Consider the following 13,405-nt stretch of genomic DNA (forward strand, 5'->3'; position numbering starts at 1 on the left):
GTGGGAGCAGGCTGAGCCTTGGTGGGGGGTGGGAGGAGGGGTGGGAGAAGGGCCCCAGAGGGTTGGGGGCATTTTGCATGCAAAATGCCACCCCTGGCAAAGGAAGCCTGCCTCTTCATTTTTTCCCCATAGGACATAATGAAGAAAGATGAGCAGCAGCATGCTAACAATATGCTGCTCCTTCGCTTTCTTATGGGAGGATGGGGGACCTGCTTTGGGGGGCCATAACATGGCCCCCCAAAGTCCAATCTGTCTGAAACTTGGGTGGTTGTTAGAGAAGGGTTAGAGGAAGGTTCCCACCAATTTTGGGCTTATTCGGTGGGAAAATGCCTCCTCCAGGCGTCCTGGAAGACGGAGGCATTTTCCCATAGAAAAAAGCCGAAAGAATGCCGAAATAATGCCGAAAGAATCCCGAAAGCCGAAAGCCGAAAGAGATTCTTGTTTCGGCTTTCGGCTTTAACGATAGAGAATCTTCTTTCGGCTTTCTACTTTCGGCTATAGCCGAAAATTTTTGGCTTGCACACCCCTAACTGTTACCTTAATTAATGTTAATTTCTGCCTAAGTAGTCAAAAAAATCCTTCCATTTCCCCCCAAATTCAGCTATTGGTCTGTTATGTAGATAAATAGTTAATTTGGCCATTGTTGCATATTCATAAATCTTATCTATCCATTCTGACACATCAAGACATCAGTTTTCCATTTTGCTGCTGTTACCATTTAATGGAAAAGGTCTCCCTTTTCTTTTCTAAAATTGGTTAGTAGGATGTTTAAAAGCATGTTTTTTTGGATTTAGCTCAAATTTGAGTTTGAGAATCTTCGGCATCTCTTCCTGTATCTTTAGCCAATATTTTCGCGCTCTCTTACAGGTCCACCACATATGGTAAAATGTTGCATCCATGCTTTGACATTTCCAGCAATGTCCACTGTAACCCTTACTCATTCTCGCAAAGTCTTTGGGGGTAGTGTACCATCTAAAGAATATTTTGTACCAGTTCAGTCTTAGTAACTGACAGCCTGTAAATTTTATGTCCGTAGTCCATAAATCTTCCCAGAAGTTCATCGAAATAGTTTCTCCAAAATTTTCCATCTATTTTCTTCCTCCCTCCCTTGTTCTTGAAGCACCAAGATGGAGAAGGAGAATTTTTTTTCCAAAAAAATTCAGCTTAATTCATTACTTCCTACCCCCTAAGGTGTCCTAGAATTTAAAAGTGAATCATTGCTCCTAATCTGTGGACAGAGGGAAGGCTTTAGTCTTGGCAGTTAAAGAAATGCTCGTTAACTTTCTTTTATTTTTGAGGATCATTACTGAATGCATAATTCTAAAAATAAAAGAAACAAAACAACAAATCGCTTTGGATGCAAAGAGAAAAGAAATAATTAAATCCTTATCTCCAACAAGGATGGTGGCCAGGGAGATTGAAGAGGAAGTAATTAATTAGGATAATTTACATCAGGAGGAAAATTTAAAGGGACAGTTGCCCCAGGCAGCCTCGGAAGCCCTTTTGTCAGTCCACACAGGGACTTCTGGCTCTGCAACCACATTGCAATTGAAAGAAAATGGTTGTGCATCAGGTTTTTAAAAAGATGGTAAAAGAACACAGATGATACTGGAAAGCAATGGGCAACTAATGATGTTGTCTCGATTCTTCATAAAAGCAGTATAAACAAATTCCATTTATTCCAGTCTAAATGGCTCGTGGGGAAGCATGTAGGGTTTTATGCCTCTAACTTCAAAGAGAAAGACACACTGTGACAACGAAAGAAAGTGGAAAAACGTTATTGAAAAAAATCACCTTTATGAAACTGGACATCTGCTAGGCCTACAGAAGATAAGCTGAGACGTTGTAGGGACACAGAATTATTCGAACATCATGTAAGATTTAGGTAGGTTATGGCCAAAAAAAAAATTAAGGTAAGGCAGAATAATGTCAAAACTCTAAAAACCCTAACAGCGAGATAAGGTGTGGCTGCATGCTGGTCGCCATCCAAGTATTATCAGTCGGTGTCTGCTGGTAAACTTACCACCCTGTGTATGCAACCATATGGCTGGGCTATGCATCTTGTAAAGCACATTTTTTAATATGCCTTCCTTACCCCATATTTCTGGTCACTTGCAAGGGCAAGATAAAATCTACCTTGTCTTATGATCAGATTCTACAGACAACCGTTGATCCACCCAGCTATATATGCCACATGGTACGTTTGCAAAAAGGTGAGTTCCACCTACGTATGGATTTAAAATCTTTCTATCTTTTGACAATACAATCATCAAGGCAGCTAATTTCAAATTTTAAAAGTACAGTCGAACAAAATATAACACAAAAACGAAATGCAACTAAACTTAAGGGAGGGGACGCTACACCCGGACCCCCCAAGTAAAATCATCTCCTACCCCAGCGACAGATAAAGTAACGGCCGAATTAAACAGAAGGAAAAGACAGAAAGAAAACCATTCTACATCTTGCCAAAAGCTTGAGTAAACAAAACATATTTAGTTTGGCACCGAGCGCTAAAAGGAAAAAAGAATAGATGCCAAGTGATTGCCTCTGGGGAGGACACTCCACAAACCAGACACCACTACAGAAATGCGCGTGACTCTTGTAGTTGCCCGCTTTCCCCCTAAGGACCTCCAATGAGGTGCTCAGCATATGTGCAGGTTCACATGAAAGAGTGCAGTCCTTCAGATGTTCGAGTGCTACACTATTTATGGCTGGAGCGCACACCATTTGGCCAAGCCGACACGCGTTGCGGTCTCCTGCAGCCTTTTGGGGAAGCATCAATTCTTCACCCCCACCCTGCTTAACCCCCAGTGAGAGACTTCCCTGATTTGGGGGGGGGGGCAGAGATGAGAACATGGATTCCCAGGTATGAGTCCATGTTCAGATCTCTCTTCTTCCCGGGACACTTCTCGTCACGTCTGTGTTGGAATTTGGTGAGGAGTTTGGATCAGAATGCCAAAAGGTGGGGTTCTGAACCCCCTGTCTTCTCACTGCACTCCATCCATGACATGAGAACATGGGGTGGGGGTGGGGGTGAAGAATGCCACCTTTCAGACTGGTTCTAACACTCACCGTCCCTGAAATTTATGGCATTTGCAAGAGCTTGCTAAAGGCAAGACATTTCTCTGTTCAATCTCCAAGGACTGTTGCCTAGGATGCAACAGATAAATTGCCCAAGGGGCTTAGACTATCGCCTTTCAGCCCAGAGGACAGCTGAGAGTCAATGTTCTGACAGCCCCCCCCAAATGTTACGTGGTGCCACCGTGGGGTGGAGTCAGGTGTCATCACAAGGTGGAACCAGGTGCCACTTAGCTCCATTCAAGATCCATTATCACCCACCAAACTGGCTGAGTCGTACACTCTGATTTAGGACTCCAGCATGTTGGAGTTTTAAAAAAGAAAACTCACACCTGGAGATAAAAAATGTATCCACAATTACTATACAATTATCAATATACAATTTTATAAAGTGCAATAGTGCAGAAAGTACTCAAATAATGTATAGCGATAATAACATACAAAAAGGTCTTTCTTGATATCCACTGTGTGGTACCCACTCAGTCCACAAAATGCATTCATCCAGAGAAGTTACTAGCCATGTTAGTCTGTAGTTGCAAAATAGTAGAATCCAGTAGCACCTTTAAGACTAACCAACTTTAACGTAGCATAAGCTTTTGAGAGCCACAGCTCTCTGTTAGAAGAAAGGACTGGCGATGTCGCTTGCTCAGGCTGTTATGACTGCCAGCAACAACCATAGAGTCAGTTAGATAGATAGGCTGCTATCAGTCTCCTTCCTGCCAGGGGAACTTCCTTCCTTCCTTCCTTCCTTCCTTCCTTCCTTCCCTTCTCTCCCCCTCTGTCCTGTCTCTCTCAGGAGAGGCAGCATGGTGTCTCCTTCTGAGAGAGATGGCCTACTTTCAATCTAAAGCCATCCTAGCTAGTTAGATCAGTTACTAGTTCTTTCTCTCCACTAAGCTTAAGTAATTTCTTTAGATAAATAAATAGTTGATGGTTCTCTAACTTGGATGAGAGCTTTCTGCGTGCAGTTTGTTTAGTTAATGTGCCTTAACTAAACCCAATACTCTTCATCAGATGCATGGAGGGTATGAAGAAACTGGCCAGAGATATATAGGTGGTGAGAGGAGGGGGGAGTAGATGCAAATCAGTTTCAAAAGTCTCTTTGAAGTCAGAGGCACTCCACCTCTTTCATGACTTTTGTAACTGATTTACATCTACTTCCCCCTCCCCTCACCACCTATATATCTCTGGCCAGTTTCTTCAAACCCTCCATGCATCTGACGAAGAGAGCTGTGGCTCTCAAAAGCTTATGCTACAATAAAGTTGGTTAGTCTTAGAGGTGCTACTGGACTCTCTACTAAAATGCATCCAGTAATTCTTATACAAAGGAATTAATTTGGCAAACGTACAAATACTTACTGGCTTCAATTTGGATAAAGGAGATTTTCCTCACAATATTGAAGGACTATCCACCCGTTGGATTGATTATATTTCTTAATTTTGTATAATATTCATTGGATGTATTTACTGAAATATCTATTGGAGCATCTTTGTATAAGAATTACTGAATGCATTTTGTGGACTGAGTGGGTACCACACAGTGGATATCAAGAACAACCTTTTGTATGTTATAGCTAGCACTTTCTGCACTGTTGCACTTTATAAAATTATATATTGATAACTGTATAGTAATGGTGGATACCTTTTTTTACTTCCAGGTGTGTGTTTTCTTTGTTAGCGGTTGCTTTACCCAGGGGAGCCCTGTTTGCTTGTGGTTGTTGGAGTTTTAAAGGCCAGGGGACATTCAAAGCTGTAATCTACTACCTGCAATTTCAACAGTTCTTTCTGTCACCTCTGATTAAGGTTGTCATCTGGAAATGTGAGATTAGAGATGTGAGATAATAATCTGTCACTAACACCTCAATTGTGTCTTAACTTTAATGTATAGTTCATTTCCACGTAACTTTTCCTATGGTGAACAGTCCATCCCTTCTATGTAGGGTGCCAGGTGCCTGCTGGTGGCGGGGAAGTCCTCCAGCACCAGCGAGCATTTCTGAACACTTTCCAGAGGCAGCCTCCAGTAGTAGCTAATTGCTAGTCCCATATAATCGGTAATCCTACGTAATACTTTCAAACATGGTGGAGACAGGCCTAGATCACAGTGTTGTCATATGGGAAGCTACCCATAGTTAATATCACATGGATGGAGGCTCTTACTGAAGTGGCAGGCAAACCTATGTCTGGGCTGTACCACTTTAGATGGCTCACATGACTGAATATTCTCCCATAATCCAAATTCCCTCCACACAGAAAACGATCATGCTTTGCCTGAACATGCAGCCCTTTGTGTTGAGGGGATATTTTGTATAGATATTTTGTATATACTGCATGAATCTCCCTCCCCAGGAATCTGAAGTGGTACAGCCCAGACAAAGGCCTATCACCTTAGTGTCTGTATTTGCCTTGACTTAGTGCTGCCATATAATAAATAAGCCCAGTCCCATTTTGTTTCCCACCAAGTTAAGAACTGAGTAAAACGCGAGTAAAAAAAAATAACATCCCCATTTCTACAAAAGACCTGCATTTGGTCATGTGAGGCCTGTCATGTCTCCAGTGCATTTTGATTCCCTTCTGGCGTTATAAATTGGACTTTGGGCACAATGAAAGATGAGTTGTTCCGCCGCATGGAGTTGCTCCGCCGCATAGAGTTGTTCCGCCGCATGGAGTTACGCTTCCGCAAGGAGTTCTGATGGGACAACTCGCTTTTCTGGAGCGTCTGGATGAGGATGGAGGGCTTTTCATCGAGCTCCTTGGCGCTGCAGCGTGGAGCTGCCACTTTGGTTGTGTTGCCAAACTTCGAGTAATCGACCGCGTAGGTCCCTTCCTCTTCTGTTACAATGGGTACGAAGCGATGCCCCCAGAGGATCTCTTCAGCTATGTAGGATGTTCTCGCTTGGGTGGTGATCCCAGTGGCTTCCACTACGCCTTCAAGTATAACAATGATTTCAAGGTCTTGGTTGGCCAAGTCATTGGCAGAGATATCATAAAGAGGACTCCGCTTGTCGATGACATGACAAACGATTAAAGGAGCCACAAGGAAAATATTGTTGCTTTCGAGAGGATTGTCAACCGGAACATCTTGCTGATGGATAGGGATAACTTCTCCTTCAGGTGTGGTGGTCTTCTTTACCACCTGAATTCTCACTGAGGCACTGATGATCATGCTTTTCCTCAGGTCCCCCACCCTGAACATGAAACAGAGCCTGCCATTGCGAACGGCGATGACTGCGTTCCGGCTGAAAATCAGGGTTTCCGCTCTCCGGTGCGCCTGGGCAGTTTTCATGAAGATGCATCCGAGCATGACGGCATTGATAATCAAGCCCACGATGTTTTGAAGAATCAAGACAGTGATGGCGATGGGACACTCTTCGGTCATCATTCTACCCCCGAAACCAATGGTCACCTGGACCTCGATAGAGAACAGGAAAGCAGAAGTAAAGGACCTGTGAGGAAGATGGGAAGAAAATGGCTCATCATGAAGTTTGATTGGCCAGCCAAGATATCCATTAGTGAAGCATGTGTGTATGGTAAGACTGAGCAACAGTTTATGTAATCAATTGGATCACGTGATTAAGTCTTTTCTGGGCAGTACCGCATCAGGGTTGTACATGAGTTTGAAAGCTCCTCTGCTAATAAAAACCCTGATAGTATAAATGGTGATAAAGGACTTATCAAAATCACCTACTGCTGTTGCGGCTGATGGATAAATTTATGTATTTTGCCGACTATCTGACCGGAATTGATGCTGGTTTTAGTTTAAACTTGTGATTTTAACGATGGTTATAGAACTCTAAGGTATATTAGAGTTTTTACTGTTACCACAACCAGAGAAACTATTTACTGTTACTGCCATTGTTGTATTATAATCCTGATGTTGTTGATATCCATTGCTAAGGCTATGAGCGATCACAATAAAAATTTATAATATAGCATGTCAAGAAGCAGGCTAGGCAGCTCTCATTTTGGGCATTTTAGTTTTCCATAAGAAGGAAGATGTATTGATTATTTCATTCCTATCTTGTCCTTTTTCATCATGGAACCCAAAGATAGCTCTCTCCTAGTCACTGAAAAGACTCAGGCCTGTTTAGACTCAAGTTTTCCCAGCCATGCTGTGGGGTTTTGATTTATATTTATATAGGGAAACTTCCAAACATGTGAATGCTGGGACCTGTGTGAACTGCAATGTGATAGACTTGATTCCAGGGCCATCATCAGCACATGGCAAAGTGGGGCAGCTGCCGGGGCCTGTGGCTTCTGGTGGGGTCCACTTCTGCTGACTCCCTGCTTTTGGATCTCCTCTGACGCCTGCATTCACACATTTACACTGCCTGCTTGTGAGTGCTTTGTCACCTCTGCTTTCAGCTGCGTATGCTGCCTAGTGCTGTTGGAGAAGGGCATGTGGGTGGTGCACAAAGCATCAGCCTTCTCGGTGGCCATGGCGGTGGCACTCCTAGCTGCACCCACCATCCAGCACCATTGGGAATGGGTGTGCATGCAGTGTGGGCAGCTGTGACTGCAAGTGGTGGTAGAGCTTGCAAGGGGGAAAATGAAGAATGCACAGGCATGTGGGGGCATGTGTGTGGAAGTGCAAGATGTAGGGATCCCATTCCCCCAATGGGGGTGGGGAATACCTCACTTCCACCCTCCACTCCTGCCACCACTTACCAGGCCAGCGGGGGGGGGAGGTGTGGGAATGGGCCTCCTGAACATGTTCCCAGGGAAGTGTGATGATGTCACTTCATGGGAGTGACATCATTGCACCACCCTGAGAGTGCTCCCGCACTTTGCAGCAGGCTGATTTGGGTCTCAAACGTTGAGGCCTCAAATTGCTCTGCTGCAAAGCACAGGAGCACCCCCATGACTACACAATGGGCTTTAGAGTGAAGAACACAATGGGAGCAGCTAAAAGGTAAGCTCCAGGTCCCCCCTTCCTGCTGGGAGAGTAAAGGGACCTGGCAACCCTAGCAAGAAGGGAAGCCTGGTTGTGGGCATAGGGGGACCCCTGAGCACTCTCGGCCAAGGGACCCCAAAACATGGAATTGGCTCTGCTTGGTCTGCCGACTATATTCATGGATCCACACTTTAATATTGTATTATTAATGTGAACAATTTTGTGTTTCTGTCCAAAACCACTTATATGTGGATCTCACTTGAGATTCAATTTGTGTCCTGTGAAAAGCATCTGTGTTAGATCCATAAACAGATTCTGCAATTAAACAGTGCAAACTTAAGCAGAGTTGGTCCAGTCTAAGCCCCTTGTAAGTGTGCCATTTTCTAATAAAAGACTCCCAACAATCAGCATTCAGGCTGTGGAATCTTTGTGGATTATTAATCAACATTGATTGTTAGTAATGTTAAGATGTCCATTTTCAGTTATGCGAATAGACTTTCTTTTACTGGCTCTTTGTTAGTCACTTGCACTGAATTTTGACGTTGTTTGGCTCTTTGATTATAAAAGGCTGCTGACCCCTGAGCTACAGTGATCATTTGCACCTGGATCCTTCTGTATGGATAAGCCAATCCGACCAAAAAATTACCATAGTGTTGTGATCCCCACTATGTGGCTCGGCTTGCCCATGGGTACCATGGTGCTCACCAATACATTTCCCCTTGCCCATTTGCTTCTTCCTCAAAGCAAAGAGCCAGTCGTGGCTTTCCTCCACCCCTACTGGAGGAGAAGAACCCAGAAACAACCAACTTCCTAGTAGGAGGATGCTGGTCTTGTAACTTCCCAACATTATGCAATTGGCGCTGGACCTCGTGGCAGCCATTTTGTGATGGGCACTGGACCTCATGGCAGCCATTTTGTGATGGGCCCTGGACCTCATGGCAGCCATTTTGTGATAGGCCCTGGACCTCATGGCAGCCATTTTGTGATGGGCAGGGGACCTCATGGCAGCCATTTTGTGATGGGCCCTAAACCTCATGGCAGCCATTTTGTGATGGGCCCTGGACCTCATGGCAGCCATTTTGTGATGGGCACGGGACCTCATGGCAGCCATTTTATGATGGGCACGGGACCTCATGGCAGCCATTTTGTGATGGTGCCCATTTCTTGTACTCAGACCTCTACAAGGGCTCACAGGCTCAGAAAGATTGGAGACCTCTGCTACAGTGCAATAACATTGCAATATCCAATGATGCGTGGATGCAGCCATACATTGGACTTGTTTGGATGTTGTCTTGCAAAAAAAAAAGCCAGCCATCATAGCATTAATAAGACCTTCTGATGATCTGGCAGCCAACATTTGATATAGAAAGTTGCATAGCAATCTTGTTTTTAAAAAATGGTTATTTGGATTTATCTGCGCACACCTTCTGCGTGCCAAACGTATGCTCTACCTCTGAGCCATGGCCCCTCCTCTAGTTTATCTGTTTTATTGCTGATTGTATTGCATCTCAGGCCCTTTTTTCAGGCATGTGGGGATTAGAAATGATCTGATAAATAGAAACCAAAAAGAAGTGTACTGATGGCCATGCATTACCTGATGCAAGTCACACATGGCTTCCACTTACTGACATCGTCATTCAGAACGCAGGGGTAGTTCATGTCTCCATGAGCAAAGGCCACCAGCCACCACATCATGGCAAAGAACAACCAGCTGCACAGGAAGGACATAGTAAAGATCACCAAGGTGTGGCGCCACTTCAGGTCCACCAAGGTGGTAAAGATGTCTTGCAAGAAGCGCCCTTGCTCGCGGATGTTCTTGTGAGCCAAGTTGCAGGCCCCATTCTTGGCAATGAAACGGGCTTTGCGTGGGCGATCCCGGATACGTGGTTTTCCCAGGTTCTCGGCAGCAATGCGTGCAAGGACATATTCTTCAGGGATGATACTCTTCCTAGCTAACATCTTCCTGTCACCATAGTCCACAAGCCAAGAGAAGGAAGTGTATGGTGGAGAGGAGAAATGAACACCAATGAGAGTTCTTCTGTAGTCTTTATGATCTTACCGGGTCCTGAGAAAAGATAGACAATGATATAAGAGTCCTTGCTCATTGCCTTTCTGCCCACAAATGTGCCTAATTAGAAAGAAACTTCAGAAACAAGTTGCCAGCTGTGCAGGAACTTTCACATGCATGTGCGAATTAAAGTACTCTGGCATACATGTGAAAATTAAGGTACGAGGCATAAAACTTTTTACATTTCTATTCAAGAATACAAAAATTGGGAATTGCTCAGTAGAACACTCACTTTGGTGTATGTGAAAAAACTTCTTGATCTTTTACTAACCAAACTGTCCATAACATTCTAGCTTAAGTGGGCTGTAGTGCAATCCTTAGCAGAGTTACTCCAGTCTAAGACCACTGAAATCAATGGGCTTAGACTGGAGTAATTCTGCATAAGATTGAACTATTGGAGTAGTTTTTGAAAATATAATGGTTCAGAATGTCCTCTGTCCCACTCTTCCTGGCTGAATTTTCACCCAAACTTATAAGAGAAACCCTATGAATTAAGTGAATTAAGTGACATAAAATCAGGGATGAGCTATCTAGTAGTCTACCCCCCCCCCCCCGCCACCAATGCCATGAAATTCTGTTAATCTTATAAAAACTCTTTCCACTTTTCTTGAGATTTCTTGGATTTTTTAGACAAGGATCCTCAATTTGCTTCAATGTCCACTTTTGTTGATGTGCAGTGATAAATCAAATTTAAGCATGCAGTCATTATAACGTCCATTCCCCAATGGAAAAATAAATGCACATTTGTAGAAACTCTTCAGTTTTGTAACAGCATCTTGGCAATGAAATGGGCAATGAAACTCAGATAGGAGGGTGGTATTGTAGGGATATTTCGCCAATGAGTTGGGAACCATTGCCTCCACCATTATGTTGCTTTACATAATATTTGTTGCTTTGAATATATACTCGTATATACGGCTTGTGCTTCATGTTGTCTAATGTCAATCCTAGAATGGATTATGTTCTGTTTCAGCAATCCTTCAACCCTGTATTGGATCCTTGCTAATGCTATGTCTCTGTAAACTTGTATTCACCTACCCTATGACACTGTTTATGGAAATGTCCTTGACACTGTATGGAAATGCCTACCCTTGTCCTTGCTACTGATTGTACTGATCTCACACTATGTAATCCGCCTTGAGTCTCAGTGAGAAAGGCGGACTATAAATGACATAAATAAATAAAATAAAAAATAATAAATATGATGCAAGATCTATATACTATTATCTGTAAATAATCAGAAACAGACCTTGATATCCTCTATGTACTGGGGAATAATGAAATATTGGGGAACTTCTGTATTGTGGTACCAAAATCAGTGTCTTAACGGTCACATTAATCCTACAAATCGAGAAATATAGCCAGTGATATCATTATATTTATTTAAGGGTGGAGTGTATAAAATGCAAAAAGTAGCTTTTTCTTAAACTGGATGTTCTGAAAAACATAAACGTTCTTTGCAGCCATACTTCAAAAGCAAACTACAAACCATGTAATACCTTTTATTAGGGCCAGCTACAATGACACGACACAGTGTGCAAGTTCACATTAGGCTGGATGTTGCCAAATTAAAAAAAAAACAAATTTAAGAAGAGGCGGGAGGAGGACAAGAGACAAGTAAAGACGTTTACAGGCCTTTTCCTGCCAACCTCTCTGTACAGAATGCCAGGGGGTACTGGTGTCTTTGATGTCTGTTTGGTCTCAAGTTCCTCGGAGCAAGAAAAGCAAGATTTGAGGACAGACCAACAAGATTTGTAGGGTATAAGCTTTCCTAAAAATCTTGTTAGTCTTTAAGATGCTACTGGACTTGAATCTTGCTGTTCTGCAGACCAACACAACTACCCACCTGAAACTCAGCAAGGATTAAAAAAAATCCTTGCTGATTCAGTCATGGCTAGAAAACACTCTCCAAGCCAGATACCATCCCAGTAAAGTGGTATTTAATTCCCACCCCCCTTCAGAACAAAATGCAACCTGATGGAAAACTTCTGTGTGACTCCACAGCTTGTTTTCAGCATTCTAAACACTCACTTTCCAAAAATGTTATCCGTCTTGCTTCCTCAACATTTCAAGCTAAACCATGGATTAAATAGGAATATCGTACTCAGTCTGAATGTTTGCTGGAGGGAGAATTATGGAGACAGAACACAGGGCTCTGCTTTAAAAAGGGCATCGGGAAACCTCACAGGGGTTTACTCTGAGCAGAGTTACACAACGGCTTAGCTCTGAGACCTGTTTCAATAAGAGCTGTGGGACATTGAAGGAAAAAGAGCTTTTGAGCATGAGCAAAGTATTTCCCTTTAATCCCTTTCAGCAAACCCTTTTTGAGATTGGGGAAAATGTTTCCGGGGCATAGGGTGTGACTCGCTAATGAGGTTTAACCCTCACTTGTGGACTGGCTCTATTGCTTCAAAGTTGCTTTAGCAGAATGGGAATTCATTTCAGGCACGAAAAATTCCAAGCATCTCAAAGGGAAGGCAACCAGCTGCAAACATCTGGATTGACTTTGTCAGGAGAGCAGGTAGGGAACCCACTGACAGACCGAAGAAGGAAAAGGAAAACTTACTCAGATCTCTCAGGAAAAGAAGTGCTCCATAGCAGACAGCATCACCCTGGCCAAACCCTTTGAGCATCCATAATTGCAGAATCCCCAAGACGCCACAGGCAACGGTCGTTGGTTTAGGACTCAGGTAGCTGGTCTTGTGCTCTTTGCTTTCTGCCAGAATTCCTCTGCCTCCCGGCCTCGAAGCCAGATGTGATGGTCATCAAAATGGCAGAGACATTATTTGGAATGCCTTCATCCAGGAACTGTTCTCCAGGAAGGAGGAGGAGGAAGGAGAGAGGACTGCCTAGGGTAGAACTGTTTGGATTAGGAGGAGGGTGACCCGTCAGGGCACTGGATTAGGGAAACAAAAACGACGGCAACAGTTATGGCTGTAAGAGTCTGCTGTAAGAATTCCCTCCTCCTCCTCCTCCTTAGACATACAAATCTTTACAAAGTTTTCAACATTATCTTGATGCATGGGATGGGAGGAAGAAAGGAGGGGGAGAGAGGCTGGCTGGAGTCCCAAATTTCATTGACGCAAAGAGAGAGGGAGAGAGCGATTCTCTTTTATCCTCCGTGAACTGAAAAGAAATTCACTGATGTTTCATAGTAAAGGGACTTTGGTCTCCAAAGTCCTCTAGCCACCCTGGCTGGTTCAGGCATGGAGGGCTGACCTTAGGCCCTGCACGAGAGACACTGCTCTCTGTCTGGGGACTAGCCCGACCTCAATTGTTTCCCTCAAATGGATGTGCAACCAGATTCAAAAGACATGCTCGAGAATCCTTTGCTTTGTTGGACAGGGTCGTGTTCTTTAAGTCTTTCT

The 13,405-nt window shown here is 43.7% G+C and overlaps 1 protein-coding gene across 1 annotated transcript; it reads right to left on the reverse strand.

Annotated features, from left to right (window-relative positions):
• Positions 1-4,725: 4,725 nt before the first annotated feature.
• Positions 4,726-12,829, reverse strand: KCNJ8 (potassium inwardly rectifying channel subfamily J member 8). Its single transcript, XM_054988570.1, has 3 exons — positions 12,604-12,829; positions 9,564-10,034; positions 4,726-6,521 (listed from the first exon to the last, which is right to left on the reverse strand). Exons 2-3 carry the CDS (start codon positions 9,926-9,928, stop codon positions 5,621-5,623), a joined length of 1,266 nt encoding a protein of 421 aa, XP_054844545.1. The 5' UTR covers positions 9,929-10,034; positions 12,604-12,829; the 3' UTR covers positions 4,726-5,620.
• Positions 12,830-13,405: the final 576 nt, after the last annotated feature.

Source organism: Eublepharis macularius, chromosome 9, assembly GCF_028583425.1.
Source record: "Eublepharis macularius isolate TG4126 chromosome 9, MPM_Emac_v1.0, whole genome shotgun sequence".
Lineage (NCBI taxonomy): Eukaryota > Metazoa > Chordata > Lepidosauria > Squamata > Eublepharidae > Eublepharis > Eublepharis macularius.